Raw genomic sequence first — 15,660 nt, forward strand, 5'->3', positions numbered from 1 at the left:
ACATTCATCACAGAAGTGAAGATTGGAGTCTCTAAAAAGGAGATACCATATAAAACATTGGGTTGTTTGTGCAGGAAGGACCTTTCAGATAAGGGGAACTGGGACACTGGATATCAGAATGAGTTACACCTCAAATAATTGCAAAGGAAACATTTTCCTGTGATAAAAATGTTATGTAATTGATAGTAGTTAATTGTTTTTTATTCAGAAATTTTACATTCTAAAATTAAATTTTTGGTTTGTTAAACACAGCTTATACATTGCTTATTACTGGTCACCAGGGAAGGTTCGTGACTTTTTAAGAGATTCACAGCTAAACATTAAACTCGGATAGGGTTTATGGGACATCCATTTATGACAATGAACAGCTTGGGAGTTCTGTGACAGAAAACCAAAAACTACTTTTTGTTTGTATTTTAGCTCCTGTCTTAGATTCCTTTCCTGTTACCATGATAAAATACTCTGATGGAAGCCACTTAAGGGAGAAGGGGCTGATTTTAGCTTGTGGTGATATTGTGTTCCCCAATATATTGTGCATCCTTATAAACTTATCTGGGGTCAGAGGACAGAACAGCCACTAGATAGACATAGAGGCCAGACAATGGTGGCACACACGCCTTTAATCCTAGCATTCCAGAGGCAGAGATCCATTTGGATCTCTGTGAGTTCAAAGCCACACTGGAAACAACCAGGCATGGTGATTCACACCTTCAATCCCAGGAAGTGATGGCAGAAAGCAGAAAGGTATTTAAGGCATGAGGACTAGGAACTAGAGCTGGTTAAACTTTAAAGATTTTGAGCAGCACAGTTCAGCTGAGATTCATTCTGGATGAGGAGTCAGAGGCTTCTGAGGAAACAGGATCAGCTGAGGAATTGGCAAGGTGAGGTGGCTGTGGCTTGTTCTGCTTCTCTGATCTTTCAGCGTTCACCCTAATATCTGGCTCCTGAGTTTGTTTTCGTTAATAAGACTCTTTAAGATTCATGCTACATTAGCTCATAGTTTAAGGTATAGTCCATCATGGCTGGGAAGTCAAGGTGTCAGGGGTTGGAAGCAGCTGGTTACATGACCTCATCAGTCAGAAGTATTGAGCAGTGAATGCATGCTGCTGCACAGCTCCCTCTCCCTACTTACAACTCCAGGACATGCCTAGGGAATGGTTCCCCCCACAGTGGATGAGTCTTCCCACTGCAATCTGCACAATCAAGATAATCCTCCTTAGGTGTGCTCAGAGGGCTGTCTTCAGGTGTTTCTAAATTCCATCAAGTTGACCACACTCTCCAGTTCCTCTAATGTACGTGTTCTTCCTTTGGTAAATTACAGTTGCCTGAGGACCAAATGTCAGTAACTAATTTCTCAGCAGTATATTTTATACTTAGTAAAATAATTAATCATTTAGATAACACAGGATTGTCATTTGCTAAAGATATGAATATCATTAAAACTATTATTCCTGTTTCAAGTACTAATTTTGGTGGATAGGTTAAATATTTGAATATTAATGAAATATGATTGTTGATTATGAATTTTAGATTAAGGGACAAAAAGTTATCAGTTTCTCAAAAAATTGTCTGAATTGTAAAGTTGTGTTCATAAAGATATTTAACACTTTTCATAACCAATAAATAATTCCTATGTAAAATGTTTTGAAATATGAATGAGAATTGAGCAAGGCTAATGCCATGTACTTTTTTCACCTCTCAATTTCAGTCATGATTTCATTGGGGAATTTACAACAAGCTATCGAGAACTTTCTAGAGGACAGTCACAGTTCAACGTCTATGAGGTAAGAAGCATTTGTCTTTACTACTGACCTCCTGTGGTAAGTGGTTTTTACTTTACACTGCTTTCAAAAGATAATCACCAAAGATTAAATGAGAATGTGCAAGTGCATGTGTATGTGAGAAAGCATATACAAACGTTCATTTATAATCTTTAAATTCATTGAGTCAACTTGTTCCCTTAATTAATATCATTTGACTTATTTCTTTAATTAAATGATTGTTTTAGATGACCTATCATATTAAATGAAAGTATTTGTGGAGAGCAGATTCAGCCCTGAGTGAATATGTATTGTGGAGGGGTGGCAAAGCCTTCCTCTTGGCCTAGTGCAAATGTTGACAGTGTGTGTAGAAACTTTCAACCACAGCTTCCTTCTCCAAGATGACTGCAGCCAGGGACAGCTCCCTCCAGAGACCTTCTCCCAAGATCAGCTACAGCTGCCTCCTTGTTCAGTTCATACCATGAACCTGTCTCCTCGATTCTCATGTGTAAAACAAACGTGCTGAAGCTTTTGGGTTACTGCTGCAGTTGGTGTCCTCTATCAGAGCAAGCACAACCCACCTCATCCCACCCTTCTGTATGCCTGTCTGTGTGTCTGTCCTTCCTTCCTTCGCTGTTCCAGTTAGGTTAATCCCCAAAGCCCTGTAGTGCTGCAGACAATTGGTTTTGTTTTATTCTTGCTCTTAAGTCACATGGTCTATTTATTTTGAGCTTTTAAGATTTTACTTATTTTGAATTTCTATGTAAGCATTTGCCTCTGTCTGTGTGTGCATGTGTGTGTGGGGTGTGTGTGTGTGTGTGTGTGTGTGTGTGTGTGTGTGTGTGTGTGTGTGCATGTGCCTGCAGAGGCCAGAAAGGGCTGTCAGATTCCCGGGAACTGGGACTACAGGTGGTTGGGAGCTGCCTGATGTGAGCGCTTGGAACAGAACCTGGATCCTCTGGAAGAGCAGCAATGCTCTTAACCACTAAGCCGTCCATAGGAAACATTTTTCCTTTTCTCTTTTGAAGTTAAAATATAATTAACATCATCCGCTTCCTCACTCTAATATCTACCGTATGCCCTCACCCTTACTCTCTCCCAAATTTGTAATGTCTGGCCTCTTTTTCTTTACTTTTTGGTGTGTGTGTGTGTGTGTGTGTGTGTGTGTGTGTGTGTTCCTAAATATATAAACACAATCTTCACAATCATCTGTATATTGTTACTTGTATGTAGCTATGTTTGGGGTTGACTGTGTGGTATTGCAGAACCCATTGGTGCCCTCTTCTCTGGGGAAGACGATTTCTCCTGCTCTCTGCATTCCCACACTGCATGCAGTTCTTTCCGTAGGGCCGAGGCTTTGGGAGCTCTCTCCACTTTGTGTCAGCATGTCCGCTAGTGTCATCCTGTTTAGGTCTTGGGAAATGTTTCCTTGTTTTATACACAAATCCTAACCTGCTGTGTTTCGGCGGCCAGGCTTTGCTCCCCTGCCCACCACTAATCAACCAGTTCCTAATCAGAGAAAGAAAATGATTCATTATTCTCCTATTGGCGTAGTATTATGTAAGTGAATACGTTCGGCATAGTGTTCCTGATCACCTTCACTTTCATTTAGGTAGAGACTGAAGGGAATGCCAGGGCACTGTGCAGTCAACGAAAAAGCCCAGATTTACCACACAGACTGAAATTGCATCTGCCCTCAACCACCTAATCTGGGATTAGCACTGCTGGCCCTCCATCCATCGCTATCATGTGAACATTCTCTATACTTTTTAAAAAAAATTCATATATGTGAGTATGAAAAGAGTGTATATCAGTATATAGTGGATGATGGTACCTCTTCTCCACCAGGATACCTCTAAAGCTGACTTCTTTTGAGAGTGGAGGATTTATATAGGATTGTATCCCACTCCTACTTAGTTCATTCATTCATTCATTCATTGGCTGATTAAAATAGTTCCATTATTCTGCATCCCATGTTCTTTACTAGGCTCTGCATCTCTCTGGGCACACAGAGATGAGATGAATGAAAATTTCAGTGTGTGATAGCAAGACAGGCAGGGTGTTTGCAATGGTCATTCATTCATATGTGCTCTGGACAGACAGTGTGCTGACTGACCTATGAAATTATAGAGAGGCTAAACTTAGCCCAAGAAAGATTCTAGCTGTAGACAAAGATGGAGTAATAATCTTTTCTACTTAAATCTTTCAAAGAAAGGATATTAAGACTATATGGGTAATGAAAACAGCATCAGATAGTCTGTGCACATATAAATGCTTAGCCTGGGTGTGACAGTTGATGATATGACAAGGAAGCTGAATTGGGTTTTTTCTTATTCAATGTCCTGGAGGGATATTGGTGCCATTAGTTCAATGTTAATATTTTCTTATTTATAAACATTATCAATAGAAAACAGGCTGGAGGAAGTTAAACACAATGTATTGTACACAGTTTTAAGATGTCAGGGGACATCTGGGCATGGTGACATATAGCTGTAATCCCCACACTCAAAAGGCTGACAGAGAAGAATCATAAGTTCAAGTCCAATGTGTGCTGTATAGTGAGGCTGTATCGTGAGATGTCCTCAGTGGTAAAGGATGGCCTAGCATGTAAAAACTTTAAATTCTGCCAGGTGGTAGTGATGGCACACACCTATAATCCCAGCACTTGGGAGGCAGAGGCAGGTAGAGCTCTGTGAGTCCAAGGCCAGGCTGGTCTACAAAGCAAGTTCCAAGACACACACACACACACACACACACACACACACACACACACACACACGGGAGGGGGGAAGTGATCCCAGAGTTTGTCTTTACTTATTTAGTGACTGATGAATTAGATCTATAAAGCATGAATTCTTTGTGTGGGCTATGGACATCTTGGTTTTGCTGGCTTATCGATCAGTAGATAGTTTTGTGTACCTCAGGACATACATTACATGATCTAACAGTGTAAAATACTTCTTTAGCTTTCTCTTGCTTTCTGAGTAGAGACTTCTATCAGCTCTTTCTGGATTTTCCTGTACGTGTAAATACCTATATACCCCTCTTGAGCATATACCTGATAATAGCATAATTTTTCCTTTGGAGGTTGGTGGGTTTGTGTTCTCTCTATCTCTCTCTGTCTCTGTCTCTGTCTCTTTCTCTCTCTCTCTCTTTCTCTCTCTCTCTCTCTCTCTCTCTCTCTCTCTCTCTCTCTCTCTCTCTCTCTCTCTCTCTCTCTCTCTCTCTCTCTCCTGCTTAGGCTGACCTGGCATTTTGGCAATCCTCCTGCCTCAGCCTTCCAACAGCTAGGATTGTAAGTGTTCCAACCCATCCAGCTTGAGCTCTCTGAGATTTTATTGGTTGAACATTGGTACACAGATGTTTCAGTTCATACACCATTCTTAACACATGTACCAAAATTCTAAAGTCATGCATTGTGCTCAGGTACCAAAACTCTCCTGAAGAGCCACATATTGTGACATTTTGAAGTTATCCCAGTGATGGTTTAGCCTCAAACTTGGCAGCAGATTTTCCTTAAGAAGACCTCACTCAGCAGAATCAAAGCCTCATGCTTTTCCACTGATTCCTAAATTTTATGCCCTATATAGCAATACTCAGATTTCCCATCTTTCACAGCACATTATTATAATTGTTAGGAAAATGGACTACTATGACCAAAGACATTACAGTCCTGACAAGGCAAGAACCAAGGAGCGGATTTGTAGGGAACTGTTCTGCTAGAAACAGGAGGCTGGATGTAACTGAAAATATTCCAGACATCAATGCACTCCTGAGACTCCAAACAACAGTTAAGTATACTCTATATTGTAGGATATAAAACTAGCCCCCTATATGGGTTGTTACACTAAACCCCTAGACAGCCACAGCCTTTCCTAATTCAGTATCCTCCTGTTTTCTGGTTGTATCACAAAATAAACAACCAGTGAATGATTTCACCTCTTTAAAAATATCATCTACACTTAAAAGAAAAGTGGGATGAGGTAGGACCTGCCCCCATTTAAAAATGTTTCTAAAGTTACTAAAAAACTCCTACTTACTGAATAGTTGATAAAAAAAAGAAAAATGTTCCTCTGGATACTAGAAGAGAGACAGACTCCATGCATGGTTAGTCCTGTGTGTCTTCTTTCACTTCTACGTCCGAGGCTGGACTCTGGTTCTCCATCTCTCTGTCTTCCGCAGGCAGGTCTGTAGTTCAGCTGCATCAGCTTACTTACCCTTTGCTCCCCTCCTCCCTTTTGCCTGCACTTTTTCTGTCTAATGGATTATCCTTTCCCATGGCCTTATCACACTTGCCTCCACCTTGGCCTATTCGGGCGGCTCCTTCCCTGCCTTTCCTCTTCAGCATCCTGGCAGGCACAGCGGGAGATGCATGTGATGCCTAGAGGGGGGGGGGGGTCAGAGAGCTGTACTGCCTGGCTGCTTCTTGGTCTGCTCTAGCTTGAGCTTTTTAGAACCTTCTGGGGCTAGAGAGATAACTGGGCAGTTCAGAGCATACTCAGTTTTTGCAGAGGATCTACCTTCAGTTACCAGCACCCACATCATGCAGCTCACGACTGCTTTCAACTCCAGCTCTAGGGTCGAACTCCAAAGGTACCAGCACTCACATGTGCATGCATACACATAGACACACATTAGTATGCATAGTGAAATTAATAAATTTTGCAACTTAAAAAAAAATCCCTCTATAGTAGTGGTTCTCAACCTTCCTAATGCCGCAACCCTGTCATACAGTTCCTCATCTTGTGGTGACCCCCCAACCATAAAATTATTTTGCTGCTACTTCATAACTGTAATTTTGTTACTGTTGTGAATCATAATGGAGATATCTGATATGCAGATGGTCTTTGGCGACTCCTGTGAAAGGACCATTTGACCCCTCAAAGGAGTCTTGACCTAAAACAGCAGTTGAGAAGCCTGCTCTAATGCCATCTCATATCCCAGATCTTCCCCCTTGGTTTCTATGTCAGCTCTGCTTTTCACCTTTGGCAGAGGTCCAGGTGCCAACGGTCACTACTGACTATTCTCTGTTCTTTCTTTTTTATAATTTTTTTTGGTTTTTTGTTTATTTATTTACTTACTTTTTTTTATTTACTTTTGTTTATTTATTTTATATCCCAGCTGCAGGTTTCCCTCCCTCCTCTCTTCCCAGTCCCCCCCCCCAGCAACACACACTCCCTCTGTCCCACCACTGACTGTTTTCAGTAAATGTCCTGGAGATAAGTCTTTTCCCAGCTCCCACGCTTCGAATTAGGTCAAAGGAAGACGAGCCTAACAGTGTTGAACCAAGCTTTTGTGGAGAGCTCCTAGACACGTCAGTTGATGCTAATTCTTTGTAAGTGACATCTTTTCAGGAGCCAGTGTCTGTTCTGTCAGTGGCTTTTAGACTTCGGTTTTTTCCTTCTGTTCTGATTGCATGACTGATGTTTCTGTGCTTCTGAGCTGTGAAAGATGAGCTTTAGTAGGGCTGTGCAGTGAGATTCACTGTTGTGGTTTTTTTTTTCTTGAATGAATGAATGAGCCTCAATTTTGGACCAAGTCTTAGTTTTTCCAGAGTCTTTAAAAAAAAAATGTTTCTGATTTTTTCCCCAGCTTCTTGTTCCACATTTTAAATAAGTTTCTGGTCCATTTAAGTGTCTGAAGTAATAAATGTGATCATATTTATATATGATACCAGGTGTTTTCTTGATTGTTGAACCTGCCATATGTGGCTACATGACCAATCTAGTAACTTAATCCCTAAATCACATTACTCCCCTGAACTAATCCCTCTATATCTGCAGTTCATCATGATGTCCTAGGAGCCAGAGAGATGGAGGTGACTGAAATAACACTAAGGTTAACTGAGGCTTCTAATACGCTTCCCAAAATCTAGGGAAATGCTTTTCTCCTAAATGCTGAGTGCTAGATGGATGGGTTTAGACACAACAGTGCCGATGTACCAGTTTTCAAAATGTTTCAAATTATTTATTTTTGTTTGATTTCAACAATTTTTTGATTTCACATTATTCTGGTTTCCCATATACTGCATAGTCCTGTTTGCTCTAAATAATTTTGAGGAACTGCAGCATACTTGAAGCCTTGAGATGAAACCTGACCTCCTCAGACTTGAAAACTGTTGAGTTCATAATGGTGGCTTGTGCCCTTATTAGTGAATTCTTGTTTATGTAAAACCTGATCAACCAAGGGATTTATAAAATATGTGATAAAACAAAAAAACACATCAAATGAATAAATAAGCCAATTCTCATTTTATGATCTCTACCAAATCCAGACTGTTCTGAGTTTCATTGTGAACCCCTACATTGGCAACAACTCATTCAGCGTTTCTTGTTTCTTGTCTTGTTACTTTAAAATAGAATACTGATTGGTGATTTCACTCCCCCCCCACCTGAAATCCTATGCTATAGACAGAGTCATGATAGAAAGACAATGATGGAGCCCTGGGAAAAGAAATGATTCCCACACTCCTGAATCTGATGTTTCTAGGCAGATGAGAAGCAAGAATTCCAGAGCAGCTAATTGCAGTGAGAAGTGAGACTGTGTGCACTTGGTGGGGCATCATGGATATTGTAGGATAGAGAAATGGGAACTTTGGGGGATAGAAGAGTTTGTCTGCAGGTCAGTTCCCCTGCACTCTGGAAGGGGTTGGTACCAGCAAGTGGGGAAGTAATTAATTCTTCATTCCAGACCCAAGAACAGATAAAAAGAAGGGGCAATTTACCCTCTCATTAACCACTCATTAACCTACAGAAGGGAGACTACAATGAGGGGCAGATAGGATCTGTCCCCAGCATCTAAGTGGATAGGTTGGGTTGACTTAATATTGCAGGAGGAGGACTTTAACTCATCAGCTGCACTAAATCATGTTAATGCCATCATCTGCATTCCTAGAGAAACCTCTAAGAAGTTAGGAAACTGAAATGGATGATTTCATGACAAAGTGAAGCCGACATTACCCAGGAAGGCAAAGGTGGAGCAAGAAGAGTAAGGGTGGGAGAGGCAGAGAGGAGCTGGTGAGAGGAGGTGGATGTTCATAGATAGCATAAGGGAAGGATTCATATTGTGTCTCGAAGGGCTGAGGGCATTTGGCAGGGATGAGTAGGATCAGAATGGGAAAGATGCTAATGGAGTTGTTAAGCTGGAGGAGAGCAATAGCTCACCACTTAGGACTCTGGAAATAGTAGGTGATGATAAGAGCCTGGGAAAAGTGAAGCTGTCTTGGGAGCTCTGTTATGGATATGGGAATATGGGATCTGGGAAGAGTTGGGTCATTGTGTAAGGATGTAGCATGAGAGGGCTGTGGATTCACAGTGATGAGGGGGTGAGGTAGGCAAGGAATGCTGGACCTTAGTGGACAGTCAGGCCCAGAAGTTAGATGATCTGATGAGTTCTGTTTAAGATAGGTACCCAGCTCTCTTATATGGAGATTAAGGGGAAAGGTAAGAGTAGAGTCCATGGAATGATCACAATGGGGTTTGTGACCAGTGAAAAGAATATTTCACTTTGAGTTCAAGATGAAGCAGCACCCTGACAGAAATAAAGTAAGAGTGGCAGTGCGTGAAGCCAAGGACTGTAGTACAAGTGAGGTCAAAGAATGCGGTTAGGAGAAAATTTTCCTTCCAAGTGAAGTCATTCAGATGACAGTGAGTACTCCCACTGCCAGGAGTGCTGCACCAATGTAAGCAAGCAGAAGTGACATGGGGATACAGAGCGCTGAAGGGAAGGACCGGGAGAGAACAGAGGACCGATGTAAAGAACTGTGTCTGGGTGTGGAAGGCTCCTTGCAGCCAGACCTCCTCCACGGCATCCAAAGGTCATCTTGCAGATGTACCAGGAAGGAATAGAGCTGTTGTAGGGAGTGAGCCACAGGGAGGCTTATGTGGAATATTCCTGTTCATGTATGGGGGAGTCTGGTTATTTTAGGGGAGGTGGTTCCAGTAAGTAAAGCAGTTAAGAAATAGGGCAAAACCCTAAGTATGCAGATAATAAGGATCAGGTGCTCGAGGCAGAAGGGGAGGCAAAGTGGGAGGGAACCAAAAGCCATTCATAGGGGAAGGTTTGTCTTTGAATTTTTGTCTGGTCTCTGCATCTTTGAGCCCAATCTTGAACCAGATAGGATTAGTTGGTGTGGAAGAAGCATTGTTCTTGGAGGAGGGCCCAAGTCCCACCCTTAGCAGGAGTCAGGCTGTCTAGTCCACCTTCACTTCAGAATATTGCAGTAGCCAAAGAATCGAGTTGGTACCAAAGGATGTTAAGTTGATCTGAGGTTTCTCTAAGGTTTCCCAAGAGCTTGTGAGACTGAGTGGTTATTGATACAAAGAGGCTTTCAATTCATCTGTTTTAGTTCTGAGTCCTGAAAAAGAATGCCCAGAGTGTCAGGAAGAGGGATGAGATGGATGGCCCATTAGCCATCTTTTCTGAGGTCACCCAAACTTCTTTTAGGGACCTGGGATACAGGTCTCTTTTGAGTGCTTCAAGCTTACAGAAGGGGAGGTTTAGAAAGGGCAGCAGTTAAAGAGCCTCAGAGGAAGGTCCACCTAAGGGGCCATGGCAAAACTTAACAGATGATAAAAATGCGGACCATAATACTGTGGTGATATTTTATTTATGCTCTAACAAATAAAGCTTGCCTGGAAATCAGAGGGAAAAGCCAGTCACTATATTAAACACAGAGGTCAGGCAGTGGTAGCACACATCTTTAATCCTAGCATTCAGGAGGCAGAGATTTATCCAGATCTCTGTGAGTTCAAGGCCACACTGGGAACAGAGCCAGATGGAGAGGCACATGCCTTTAATCCCAGCACTAGTTAACCAGAGAGGTCTGGAGGTCTGTATAGACAGACGGGAAGTGATAGAGCTGTGCAGAAAGAGGAAGTGATGTAGCTGTGCAGAGAGAGGAAGTAAAGATGGCAGGGCACAGAGTATATAGGTGTGAGTATATGGGAAGTAGCTCTCTCTAGGGCTGAGGATTTCCTAGCAGTAAGAACTTGTGGCTTGGCTTGTTCTATTCCTCTGATATCTCAGCTTTCACCTCAATATCTGGCTCCAAGGTTTTTCTATTAATAAGACCATTTAGCAATTCATGTTATATAATACAGCCATGTGATGACAGTATGCATCCGTGGACTGTGTTACATGAGTGAGCTAGCACTGTAATATATAAAATTGAGACTATTGGGACTACCATAACCCCACTACGAGTATAGTTAAGAAAATAGCTTGGGCAGTTTTGCCCTTATTGGAGAACAGGGAAGAAAACCATCTTTGTCATAGATGTTACAGGCAAAATGGTTGATTGTTGTCATCACTGTCCATTATAAACTGTGACATTGGTTTGGTGGAAGAACTTGAGATATTTTTCAATGGCCAGCATAAATTCAGGATCATCAATTGGGTTTCCTCTATTACAGCCTCGTGGGGAACATGAAGATTTTAACATCATGATTAACATGAATTTTGTTTAGTACAGTGAAACATAACCAGACAGCTGCCTGGACCACATACCAGGGCCCTATAGATAGGGCAACTGCCATCATCCTTATGTTACATCAGACTCTTGCATAAGGAGCAAGCATTTGGAAGCTTTGTAAGAGAACTTAGTTAAAGTGTAAGAGAAATAGAATTTTTGTAGGATTGTCTAGAAAAGTTCCAAGGATACAACTTAGATATCCTGAATCATTTCCTAAACCTGTGAGTTTGCTAACAGGGTATCCACCAACTTTCTTGGATCAGGGAATGTGCAGTTAGGGTGCATAATTACATATTCTATGAGTAATTGTGATAAGTGCTCTTACAGAAAGAGATAGTGTTCTACAGTTGATGAACACAGCTTTTAGAGTTGGCCTCGGTATTTAACAAGATAGGCAGGCCTGTTTTTCTCAGGTATGCATAGATCCTGTAGTTACTGATGTAAGCCAAGGTCTTGTCCTATATCTGGTGTGTGTGTGTGTGTGTGTGTGTGTGTGTGTGTGTGTGTGTGTGTGTTGTCAGAAATAGGACCATTAGTGAGAACTAGTTCAAGTAACATTTCATGTGGTTAAGTGTAATGACTGAGGACTGTCATCCTTTGAATTGTTAGGAAAACATAGTGATCATTTTAATCTTGGTTATACTTTCCTGCTGGATGTTTAAGACCATATATATAGGTAGCCAAAATTTATTTTTGTTTTTACACTGATAAGGCCCATTAAGGGTCCCAGCCTTGGGAGTCACTTGGGCTCATAAGGAATCTCAGATGCCTCCAGCCTTTCTTTTTACCAGTTGTCCATCTATGTGAGGATAGGGCAAAGGCTTAGCTTGGCCTGGCTGTGGCTTCCTGTGAAAGCACTGAAGACATTTCTCCTGTGTGATTACCTGTCTTTATGTAGACTGAACGCTAGGTTAGAATTCATTGAGTGGAGTTCCTTGGCCTCCCTGAACAAGTGAGCAGGTGACTCTTCATAGTTTCATAACACTTCTAGAGATGACCACGGTCCCCTGGGACCTCATTAACCTTAGAGGGCAAAGGAGAAATATTCTTCCTTTCAGTCCCTCTGACCACATTAGAATAGCCTCCAAGTATGGTTATTAAACACACAGATCAATACACTTGCACTTTTCACTACTGTATAATATTTGAACAGCCAAATAGTTGTAAACAAACTTTGATTTGACATATTTTAGCCAGTTTTTGTATTATTGATCATAGACCTTAGAAACCTTTATGTCATACATATCATCTCTAAGTCTCATCTGTCACGTACCTTAAATAACTTACTCAGACCTTAATAACTTGCAAAAGCTTTTCATTTTTTTCCACTTGGTAAATATTCATCTACCTTAATCTTCATACATAAATCCTTCTTTACTAAAACAACTTTCATCTTTACATCATTTGATATTTTTCTTTTTTAATACCAGCATTAACAAATGAACTTACTATCTGCTGTGAGAGTTATCTCCCTGGGGGAGGTTAGAGTAAGCAATGTCTATCCCCTCTTTATATGGTCCTAATGACAAATCAAAGTTCAATTTCATCAAAGTTTACCCTGAAGAACCAAGGAATTTCTTGGGCTTACTTACAGAGAGTTGGTAAGGGGTTATTGATGGGACTGTGGATGGCCCAGAAGCAGTCATACTGAAAGTCTTTGCTCAGTAAGTATGAGGACATTTTAAAGTCATGTAGACTTTATGTAGATATACAATTGACTGGGATGGAATACTTTAATAAACTAAGATTTTAATCATTGTTGCTTGTTGAAATTATGTTCATATAATTTTTCATTTGAAAATTAACAGAAATTTTTAGTAAACATATTGTTAGATTAGACTAATGAAGGAAGAGAAAAGCCCCAAAAGGGTTGCCACCAAGAGTGACCCTTTATAGGACATTTATTTTTTTCTTAGCTCCCTCTACCTCTGTTTGTACATTGGAGGTTTGTCTCACACATGATATGTTCCTCAGATCAAGCCCCAGTAGAAAAGGGCTTTGGTTCTTTCTCTGCTTCTATATTGTAATTTTGCTACAGTCTTCAACCCAACGTTCATGCCACAGTATGTGCATAAGTCTATCCTTATCGGCTACTGTGTAGTGGATTATTAGCATTATAAACAGTAGCTTTGTTCCTAAGTCTCTGAATATTCATATATTAGGTGATTTGCAGTTTACTTTTAATAAAGGGCAGGTTACATCTTTCAGTTATACTTTTTTTTTTAGCAACCTATGACTTTCCTTCCTTTTCTCCCTTCTTTTCCTTTCTTTCTTCAATTCTTCCTTTTTTTGTGGAGGGATAGCTCCCACTTTGTGTAACCCAGACTGGTTTCAATTTCATAATCCTCCTATCTCAGCTTTCTCAGGTATATGCTACTACCATTACATTGCAGTTTATGTATCTTTTCAAGGAATTTATTATTATTCAAATACTTTGATCTTAAAGGCCTCATTTAAATCCAGAGGATGTGTCTGACACTGTAGAGAGGGCTCAGTGGTCAAGAGCACTTGCGGCTCTTCCGAAGGAACTGAGTTTCATTCCCTGCACCCACAACTACCTGTAACTCCAGCTCCACGGGATCCCATGCCCTCTTCCTGTCTCTTCGAGCACTCTCATTGCAAAAGCACGTTTCCCACCTCAAAATGAAAAGAGATAATTTATCTGGAGCCAAATATAAGTGGCTATGACCTGGGAACCCCAGATTCTATGTTCTAAAGTGGAAGATGTTTCGTGATGTTTTTATAACAGGGAAAGTCATAAATAAAGACTTAAAAAAAAGAATATGTTGGTAGACTTGATATTAATGTAAATGTTAAATAATATTTCTATAAAGTTTTTTTTCATAATTACACTGAACTGGACCTCCCACAATGTGCTAAAACCCAGTGTTGCAAGTTGACTCACTGAAGAGTAGTAAATTCTGTTAAAAAACAACAACAACAACAACAACAACAACAACAACAAAACTCTTACTAAAAATCAGGTTTGAATATACAGTAGAAAGAAAATATGTTGGTAGAAGCATCGGAGAGGTGGAGTACAGGCAAATGGAAGACATCTTTGTTGTAAACCTCAGGCACTGTTGATAGAACACTTAGTTTTGTGGTTGCTAGAAGGTAGAGGTCTGAAGAGTTAACACATTCCAAAGGATAAGTAGTGCTTTGTTTATACATACCAAATGATTTACCTAATGTTCATGCAGCTGTTAGGTCAGGTTCAGTGGGAGCTGGTAAACATCTGTTGAGAGGACTAACGATTGCTCAAGGCATTTTGGCTCTGGCCTTGCAACATTCCGACTGTTATGGGGAGCCCACCAGAGATGACCATTCAGACACAGTCTATAGTCAATTGAAAGTCTTTATTCCGGCCAGCTGGGACTATACTTAGATATTCAGGGACCCAGGTATAGCCTCAAGTGTCCAGAGAAAATGGTCTCTGAAGGCAAGAACTGCATCTTGCCTACAAATGCCTAGGGTCTTACTCAGCAGCAATAGAGTTCTTTAAAGAAGCAAGCTGTTTAACAGAAGCCAAGTTAACTGGGGCATCTTGGCTTGGGTCTTAGAATACAGGTGTAATTTTCCACAGATTCTCCATCAAGGAGATTATATTTCAGTTAAACCTGAAATGGCCTCAGCAAGAATACAAGATGAGGAACCTCTGTACTGTCTTGCCTTGTTACACCACCTCTCCACTATCAGTGAAATTCTGATCAGCCATGCAGGAGGTTCATCTTGAAGGTACAGCTTTTTTTTTCTGGGAACTTTGTCCACAGCACCCCCGTGCATGTAGCAGACAGCCTCTCTCTCTCTCTCTCTCTCTCTCTCTCTCTCTCTCTCTCTCTCTCTCTCTCACACACACACACACACACACACACACACACACACACACAAATACATACTCATACAATCACTCTCACATACATAAACACATACATACACATAAATAAATACACAAAATAGATACTTATAAAAATATATACATGATCCTAGGTAATCAAAACAAAGAGAATGAAATCTATTAGGAACAAAAGACTTATTTTAAAGATGGCCACTAGAGATTTTAGTGGAGAAGTTAGCCAAATGACTACCCGAGAGTTACTGTAAAGGTACTGTCCTGGGAGTGTGCAAGAAGTGAACGTGGCAAGCTGAAACGCATGTGTTTTTAATGTGGGGGAATCTAACATCTTAATTGCTTTATTTGCTTTTCAAGGTGGTGAATCCCAAAAAGAAAGGAAAAAAGAAAAAATACACCAATTCAGGAACAGTAAGTCACATTTAATGATATTGGTTAAAGTCACGAATCAGAAAGGACTTAACAGTTTGGAGCATACTGAAATGATCTCAGAAAGAGATTTACTTCACTTAGCATATCAAAACAAAGGCATGCCGGGCGGTGGTGGTGCATGCCTTTAATCCCAGCACTCGGGA

At 40.8% G+C, this 15,660-nt stretch overlaps 1 protein-coding gene across 1 annotated transcript in view; it reads left to right on the plus strand.

Moving 5' to 3' along the window:
• Positions 1 to 15,660, plus strand: part of Cpne8 (copine 8) — a 186,196-nt gene that overhangs the window by 122,881 nt on the left and 47,655 nt on the right. Inside the window, exons 12-13 of the mRNA XM_059247993.1 lie at positions 1,709 to 1,784; positions 15,443 to 15,496. Of these exons, the coding sequence (XP_059103976.1) occupies positions 1,709 to 1,784; positions 15,443 to 15,496 (130 nt within the window). The remainder of the gene's footprint in view (positions 1 to 1,708; positions 1,785 to 15,442; positions 15,497 to 15,660) is intronic.

Source organism: Peromyscus eremicus, chromosome 20, assembly GCF_949786415.1.
Source record: "Peromyscus eremicus chromosome 20, PerEre_H2_v1, whole genome shotgun sequence".
Lineage (NCBI taxonomy): Eukaryota > Metazoa > Chordata > Mammalia > Rodentia > Cricetidae > Peromyscus > Peromyscus eremicus.